This window comes from Elephantulus edwardii, unplaced genomic scaffold (assembly GCF_000299155.1).
Source record: "Elephantulus edwardii isolate Elephantulus edwardi_28Jun2011 unplaced genomic scaffold, EleEdw1.0 scaffold00176, whole genome shotgun sequence".
Classification (NCBI taxonomy): Eukaryota; Metazoa; Chordata; class Mammalia; order Macroscelidea; family Macroscelididae; genus Elephantulus; species Elephantulus edwardii.
The window spans coordinates 3987545-3996164 of record NW_006399926.1 but is presented as its reverse complement, the minus strand read 5'-3'; the positions used below and the strand labels follow the sequence as shown (position 1 = coordinate 3996164).

General features: G+C 43.1%; 2 protein-coding genes across 2 annotated transcripts in view; both read right to left on the bottom strand.

The window, feature by feature from the left end:
- Positions 1 to 860: 860 nt before the first annotated feature.
- LOC102865988 (60S ribosomal protein L9-like) lies at positions 861 to 1148 on the bottom strand. The gene is made up of 2 exons (XM_006895922.1): positions 1073 to 1148; positions 861 to 1012 (listed from the first exon to the last, which is right to left on the bottom strand). The coding sequence occupies exons 1-2, from the start codon at positions 1146 to 1148 to the stop codon at positions 861 to 863; spliced, it is 228 nt and encodes a 75-aa protein (XP_006895984.1).
- A 3561-nt stretch (positions 1149 to 4709) lies between these two features.
- SHE (Src homology 2 domain containing E) overlaps positions 4710 to 8620 on the bottom strand; it is a 23931-nt gene continuing 20020 nt past the window's right edge. Inside the window, exons 5-6 of the mRNA XM_006895838.1 lie at positions 7069 to 7188; positions 4710 to 4896 (exon numbers count right to left, since the gene is read on the bottom strand). Of these exons, the coding sequence (XP_006895900.1) occupies positions 4710 to 4896; positions 7069 to 7188 (307 nt within the window). The remainder of the gene's footprint in view (positions 4897 to 7068; positions 7189 to 8620) is intronic.

Here is an 8620-nt window from a genome sequence, read left to right as displayed (position 1 = left end):
GGCAAGGTTTTTGAAACTTGATCTCGTACTTTGGGCATGTTGCCAGGAGGAACTGGTCCTTGGAGAAGGACATCATGCTTGGAAGGGTAGAGCACAGGAGAGGAAGACCCTGGATCAGATGGATTGGCACAGTGACTGGGGTAATGAGAGTTGGTGTATCAGAGATTGTGAGATTGGCTCAAGGTAGGGTAGGCTTTTGAGCTGCTGTACATAGGGTTACTATTATGAGTTTCAGGGACTTGTAATAACAACAAAACAGGTTTCAGCAAAATTTCTAGACTGATATGCTAGGAAACCAGGCCTGGTGATCTGCTGCTGAAAATCAGTCAGTAAGAACCCTGTGGGTTGCAAGGGTCTAACTCACCGCAATCCCTAAATTTTCAGGCCCAGTATGGAGAGCAGTGCTTCGCTCCACTGTGCAAGGAGTTTCTGGGATTTGGGGGTAACACGGCAGCAGCTCTGAGCAACAATATGAAATACATATCTTTGTAATGTAATACTAAATTGTAATGCATAAAAATGATCACTGATAGGTCTCAGAAGTCATCTGGCCTCATTTCCATAGCTGGAAAACTCTTAGGCATTACTCATCTGATTGTTGAACAATTCCTTTCTCAGAGACCCAGATACCATCCAAACAGCAGGTGAATTTGATACAAGTTCAGTGTTATCTCCTTCAAGCATTAACTCATCTTTCCGGACTTGTGATGTGGAGTAAGCCATGTCCAGCTTCACCTGAACCATACAAATGTATTTTAACCTAAAAACCTTCTCATTTCAATAAGAAAGCCACTCTCCCGAATTAGGGCCTTGATGGGCAATGAATACACACAGACCTTATCTTGTAACGAAGTCCAGTGTCACGCCTCAGTCATGTTCAGTGTGTGACCAGATAGTGCAAATGTAGCCGTTCCCCACCAAAGCCTCGTCTCTTCCCTTCCAAGGACACTGAGTTCTACACTGATGTGACTGAAGTCCCTCCACAAGGTTCCTCTCTTCCCTCCCAAGGATACTGAGTTCTACACTGAAGTGATTGAAGTCCCTCCACAGGTTCCTCTCTAGGATTTTTCACAGTAACTGTGCCCCTTCTGGGTGATGTGGGCATTTTCTGGAATGGTTATAGCCTCGTTGCTGAGAATGGTCTTCATCCTTGAAGATGTGACCAACAACATGAAATTTAAAAAGTAACTGAAGATGGTCTCAAATGCTCAGTTATTCTTCTGAATTCAAATATTAACGTTCAGAACAGCTAAAGAAGCCAATCCACAAGTTAGGACCATTTTGCCATTACTGACAAACCTTCCCACCCTTGAGTGTTGGGTCAACAAGTGAGTATCAACTCGGCAAAGGACAAAGACTTTTTAAAAGAGCAAAGAATGAAGGGTATTAGGCATTACAAATGCTTCTTTGGATTACTTGAAAGGACACTTCTGCTTCAACAGCGAGCTAGCACGTCAACATTTACCTTTTTGTTATTTACACGTATTAACGTTTCCCCATTATTTTATCCCTACTTTAAATACACACTTCAGCGGGTGAAATCCATCCTGACAGAAGCAGTATGCCACCAAAGTAAACACAAATGTCCTTTACCAGGGCGGATTACCCAGTGAGCCAGGCAGGCGCGGGCTTCCTCACTAATCTGCTGGGAACAATTGCACAAACTTTTACGCTATTAAAACTGTAAAAAAAAAGTGTAAAACTGTTTACTGCAGACTAGTGAATGAGCACAAGCAACCCACACTTACTTTGCATATGGTGCCTGAGGCCTGGCAGGGACTGAACATGTGAAAGGGAGCTTTGATTTTGTAGGGGGGGGTGCAGTGGGCTTGGGAAAGACACAGATGCTGGTGGACTAAGAGCAGAATCTTGGGTGTGGTGAAAAAATAGAAAATTGTTCACAACAGATTAGGAAGTAAGCTTAAGTAAGCCGGTGCTCACCTTGCTTTTGGGGTCACCCCGTACTATCCTTACCCTCTTCTTCTGGGCCTGAAACTACCCACATACGTTAACTCCCCCAGTAACCTGGGGCAGAGAAATCAGTAGACGGGGGAGTGAGGGGTGGGGGAGAAACACAGACGCAGCAAGTTCTGCAGCGGCAACATCTGTAGATGTAGCGTGGATTCTCTGCTCCCCGTGAGACCTCCCCAGAAAGAACCGGGAAATATTCTGGGAGGGAGAAGTGGCTCTGGAGAATGAAGACTACAGGGAAATGATCGCATCAGGACAAAATGACAGAAAGCCAAAGCCTTCAGAGCTCAGAGAGGAAATATGCCACAAGGCCTCAGATCAGCTGGCCCAGGAGGCTTAACAAGGAAGCCATTAGGGGCTCCCTGCCGGGCCTAATTGTTTTTAGAACATATGGTACTTTGTGCCACCACCCAGCTGTGAATTCCCTGGCTTTTGTCAGCTTGTGTCACAACCTTAAGAAGAAAGGAGCAGCTTAACCCCTCCTTCCATTAATTTACTATATTTTTTCTTATTATAACCTCCTATACAAATGTAAAGCAACTGGACCATATATAAACGACGCATCTCCTCCACTTGTAATTGTGTAAAGAAAACAGCATGACCATCACAGAAAGGCAGCAGTGGGCAGCATAGCATAACAGAAGCTCAAACAATACTGAGTGTATTGGGTCTGCTTTCAAAACGTTATTTCATGATACATTCATCTTGGTCGCTGGGTACGGGCCAAAAATCATTTAATGCACAACAAAAATTTCATAAAAGCTTTTAGCATTTATTAAAATTAGAGTAGGAAACATATTCCTTTTGAGAAGAAGGTTAAATGGAAAATAAAGTTTCGTTTATAAAATGTTGAACTGAAAATAAGTTTAACATAATGAATTTGTAAAAAAGAAGACAACTCAATAAATATTTGTTGAACAGAACTGAAAGGATGACGAAAATTCAGAGAAACAGCTTGTCCTAAAGATAAAGTACATGAATTATTACACATTTAAAGAATTCTATGAGTACTTAAAAAAACCAAAATTCCTCACTTGATTAATTAAAACCCTTGAGACCCAGTGAGGAGAAAAAAAAATTCCTCTCAAATTTTTAAAAATAAAGATCACATGACCCTTTGGCTAAGATTTTTAACTGACTAAAGCAGCAAAAATATAATAACTCCCAAATCATAGTACTAATATGATTAGAACTCAAAGGATGTGTTTCCCTAAAAAAATAACCAGATCGACATGTTCGGTTTGTTTTAAGAAGATCTACAAAAGTTAACTTTTCACTGATGACAGTCAGCATATTTGCATCTGGACTAGTTTCGAGAACCAAATTACAAACCCCAGAATACAGAAACATCTGCTCAGCTTTAATCACAGAGCCACGCCCCACAGCCCCGCTCACAGCAAGTCATTCCTATGGGTGGTGGTGGGTTGTTGTTTTTTTCTTCACAGTAAGTAAATTGGCATTACAAGTCCAATATCATAGAACCAAAAATACTATGAATATTAATTTAAAATCTTAAGCAATAGTAGTTACAAAAACCTCAAAGTTTCTAAAAACATTGTGCAGTGTGAGTCAGCCCACTCCATTCAGAACGGCAGCATCTGTGCAGGCCTGAGCCTGCCCGGATAATCAGACCCCACAGTCGAAGCTTTTGGTTTCTTTTAAATTTACTGAAAATATAAAGCAAATCTAGTTTTGGTGATAAAAATATAAAACTATTCTATAGCAATGAAAATGCACAAAAATAGACAGTATTGGAAATTCTGTAGGTTTATCCAGTAAGATAATAGTTACTGACCTCTAAATTTTTGGATTAAAAAAAAAATCAGGAATTAAATCTTTGTTTTATTTTGTAAGTTAGAATTGTAATAATGCTGTCAACATCTTCCTTCATATTTATACTTGTGATCACCAATTTGTGGAGGCCTGGACACAGTCCTTTAAGAGTTAGGCTAACCAAAAGTTCAGCTCTTTGAATCCCCCTGGAAGCTGAGTGGGAGGACAATGGAGCAGCCTGGGGAACCTCATGGGCAGTTCTACTCTGACCTTTCAGCTTGCTGTCTATGAACTGGAATCAACCTGATGGCTCAGTTTTTGAATTACTGATTCGCTAAAAAAGAATTTAAAAATCCACAGAGATTAAAAAACACAAACTTTCCTGGAAGGCTCACCAATAAAATTACCATTTTTTCAGACCCTGAAGTAGTGAATTTCAGCTGAGCTGGGCCCTGGAGGGAGAGGCAACTTTCTCCAGGAAATCACTGCTCACCCGACCCACTGCTCATCTATTTCTCCAAGAAAAAGGAATCAGACATCCTTTGGGTCCACACAACTGTTTTTTAATCTTTTGTGAAAACCAAACATTGTTTACTAAAGTGGTTTTTCTGTTGTTTCCAGACTAGGTCCTCCCAGAAACAACTAGTTCTGGAGAATTTTGATGTTTTACAGCAAGGACTAAGCCTGGGGAAGAAAGATGCTATCTTCCTGAAATGCTCGCCTTACCTTTCCTGAGGGCCACCCCCCAGCTGGAAATACCCCACTCCAGAGAGTGGAGTTAAAGGCTAAGTTATTCGTTATGGAAGGGCTGTTTAGTTAGGGGAACTGGGACAGGATTCAAGGCCAAGGCCTCTTGATTTTTAAGTGAAGACTCCAGCTTGCCATTAATGATTATGGAGAAGCCTGCCTTGTCCAGGATGCTGACGCCCTCTTAGGTGCGAGAAGCCGGCTCCAGTGGCTGAACCTTAGTGCAGCTTGTTGTGCACAGGGTAGAGTAAGGTCATGTGTTCTGCTCCTTTGAAAGGCAACTTTTCATTGGAATAATAGTGTACCACTTCAGGGATGCTGTCAAACACGGCGCTTGTCTGATTCAGTGTGTATTTGTTGTCTTTGGTCTGAGCCACTATGATGTGGACACATCCTTGACTAGTCCTGTAATAAGACAAAAGTGAGGGAGACATGGATGAGTGATGTCACCATCATGGGGAGCCATCCTGGTCAGGACAGGCTGCTGGTTTCTTACCCCTTCCCAGAGCTGTTCTTTAGACACAGAACACACTCAACGCCCATCCCCTCGGCAGAGCTCTCAGACGCTTCCAGCCCTTGGCTCAGTGTGTGTCATCCTTCAATTGTTTCTCTTGATACCCATCATCACGTACTAGACCGAGAAAACTAACAAACAAAAAAGAAGTCTTTGCTTCCCTTAAAGTGCCAAACAAGTGCTGAAGCCCAAGAACCCCACTGGCGTGGTGTCTAACCCTCTCCTGCATGGCTGAAAGGGCCTAGGTTCTCCATGCTCTCTTCCTAAAGGACATGTGAATATTATAAGAAATTATATAAAAGAGCATATTGACAAAGGTGGCTATACCTTTTATGAGCAGCTTAGGAGACAGGGCACAGATACTAGTAGTGAAGGAATAATTTGGAACAGGACAGAGACAATGACTGCACAGTTTAAAGGATGTAATCAATTAGACAGGCAGAAATTGTTGAATCCATGTACGCTTTGCTGTATGTCCTCCAAAATAAACAAGCAGGAAAGGAACACATGGATAATGAAAAAAACCAAAACGGTTTCCCCTCCCACATCTGGAAAGTCTGTTCTTAGCTGTCTGTAATGACAGCTGGCACCAAAAGCTCCAAGATCTAATCCACAAGCGCCATTTCAGAAGCAGAGCTGAGCTATTCCTGGGATTGTGTGTCTGGTGGCCTCTCCCGTTCTCTGAGCCAAGGCGCTCCAGCGCGGCCCCCACCACTTCCCCCTCCAGCCTGATTGTTTCAGCTGCAGGGGCTCAGCTTCCTCAGGAAGGAAGTGCTGTGCGGGCTCTTGACAATGATCCTCCAATATAGCACCACTGAACTCCAGAGCAGAGAATTTCCATGCTACACTCTGCCAGGCCGATCAAGCAAAATGTATTTTCTGTATACAACCAGACAGGGGGAGCGATGGGCCAGTCAGCACTTCCTTCTTCACCAGAACAAACTAGTATCAGAATTACAGCTGGCAGTTTGACAGCCAAGGGACTGGTTTTATTGAAACTCAAAAGAGTACGGAATAAAAGAACAAATTAACTATCCTATTAGAAACTATCCTTTTTTTATCATCAGGAATTATTTCTCTTCATGAGAAGGGTTTCATAGATGACTCTGTAGTGGGTTTTCAGAAACAGTAAATGGCAAAGAAGAAGACTGTTCATCTTTCTCCCATGGAGTAGCTGATGGACTCAAACCATGTACCACTGGGTTGGCAGCACAGTTCCCTACTGCTAAGCCACCAGAGCTCCTTCAACAACAATAGTTAGATCAACTGGCATAGCTATTTTAAGACTCTCAAAAAACAAACCCACTGCTAATTGATTCCAACTCACAGCAATCTCTGGGACAGAGTAGAACTGCCTCACAGGATTTCAAGCCTGTGATCCTATAAAGATCCTATAAAGTCTGCTTCTATAAAAAGGAGACTGCCCCATCATTCTCTCACAGAAAGGAAGGTGGGTTCACACCCCTGACTTTAAGCGCTTGACCACTGTGCTCCTCTGGAAATGTGCTACAGTGTGGGAGTGTGGGGAGGGAACCAACTGTGTGCTCTAGTCAAAGTACTGCATAGGCCACTGTCCAAGCAAACATGGGCACCTCCAAATTTAATCTTATGGTTGATACTTGTGATTGAAAAAATGGTTACTGCATAGACCTACTTTTGGTGGCGTGCTGCTGAGTCAGAGACCCCTGAGGTTAGAGTGCAATTTCCCAATAAGAGGTTCCTTGGTTGAAATCTGAGGAGCATATTATTACCAGGATTCTAATCACCAACCTTGTGGGTAGCAATCAAATACTTAACCACTGCCTCACCAAGGCTTCTTGTACCTCTCTTTACACACATCCAAGGATGATAAATTGACAGCAGCTCACAGCAACCCTACGGACACGCTGTCCCATAGAGTTTCCAAAGCTGTAGTCTGGAAGCAGCCTGCCATCTGTCTCCTGTGGAGTGGCCACTGGGTTCAAACTGCCACCTTCTGGTTAACAGTCAAGTGATAAACCACTAGGCCCCCAGGGCTCCTGCACTTCTCCCAGAAATAGAGAAATCAGGGGTTAAATACTTACTTCAGTGCAATGGAGTACCTACTGTTCCCTGACTCGCTATTTCGAACCAGGTAACCAGCTTCTTTGCAGGGTTGTAGCCGACTCTCAGCCTCTGCCCGTGTGATAGCCCCATGATACCAACTGGAAAACAGAGAGCGGGGGACGCCAGGAGCATCAGAGCACAGTCAAGGCAGGGCCCGATTCTGGAGGGTTCTGTGTGAAGGGAACGCTTGGTGGAAGCTTAGCCACTAAATGAGCTCCTGCTTCCCATTCAGAATAGATAACACACTGACCTGGGTAACCTGGGCTCACAAAACCCACCAATCCTACAACAGTGAGCTGTTGGGGCTGTTGCACTTTTCAATTTCCACTCTATACACTGTACTAAAAAAATAAACCAACTCAAAGCTGACATGTTACAGAGTTTTCGGAAGTGATAAATCACATAGGCTGCCGGTGGATTTGAACGTCTTTGGTTTAGCAGTGCAACTCCTTGCCACTAGGCCACACTACACAGGAGAAGGAAATTGAAAATAAGGTTCTTGTGAGGTGGTGAACTTTCCATACTGCACATAGGAGCAAGGCTTTAGAACAGGGTTCTCATTAACTAATCCCGCAGATAAGAGTGTTTGTATTTTTTTTTTAAAAGGAGAGTGTTTGTATTGTATCCCCCAAAACATGTAATGGAACCCTAACTCCTATATTTGTGATGTAATCCCATTTAGAAATGGGTTTTCTTTGTTCTGGGAAGGCGGTCCTATCATTGTAAAGTGTACCCTAAACCTCATGACCTATGAGTAATGAAAGGAGGGAATTAGACAGAATCAAGCTCGAGGGGTGAGGGTAATGCCACATAGCGATGATCAAGAAAGAACAGAGAGAAGGCAGTGATTCTTCCTCAGAGCAGAGAGGCTGTATCCACACAGCGGGAGTCCTGGGTTTGGATTTCTAGTCTTCCAAGGGAGCTATGGTGCATGATGGATAGACTTGTACTGCTAATCCAAAGACTACAAGGGAGTCTACAAGACCACCAAAACTACAAGGCGGTTTGGTGGCCTAGTGGGGAAAGAGTTGTGCTGTCAACTCATGACAGGTAGTTCGAATCCTCCAGCTGCTCTGAGAAAAATGAGCCATCTCCTCGCATCTGATTTAAAAAACCCATACTAGAAGGTCTTCTGAGTTGGTTCCAACTCAATGGCAATGAACAAACAACAAACTGTGAGAAAATATATTTGTTTGTTAAAGTTATGCATGTGTGGCATTTCTCTTACAGCAGCACCAAGGAACAAAGACCATATGGAGGAACAGAGACATCATGTAAAATGGACCAGTGTGCAGCCCCCTACCACGCTCCTCTCAGCAAAAACCCACAAACCCACTGTCATCAAATTGATTACAATTCACAGCAACCTTACAGGACAGAGAACTTCCCCAAAGGTTTTCCAAGACTGGAAAATTCTTCTTAAGAGTTGTTGGTGAGATGAGGGAGAGAATAATTTAAAAGCAATGTATGATAGAGTATTATGGTTATCACAAGAGTTCACAATTAAGGTTGCATAGTGGAATGTACTTG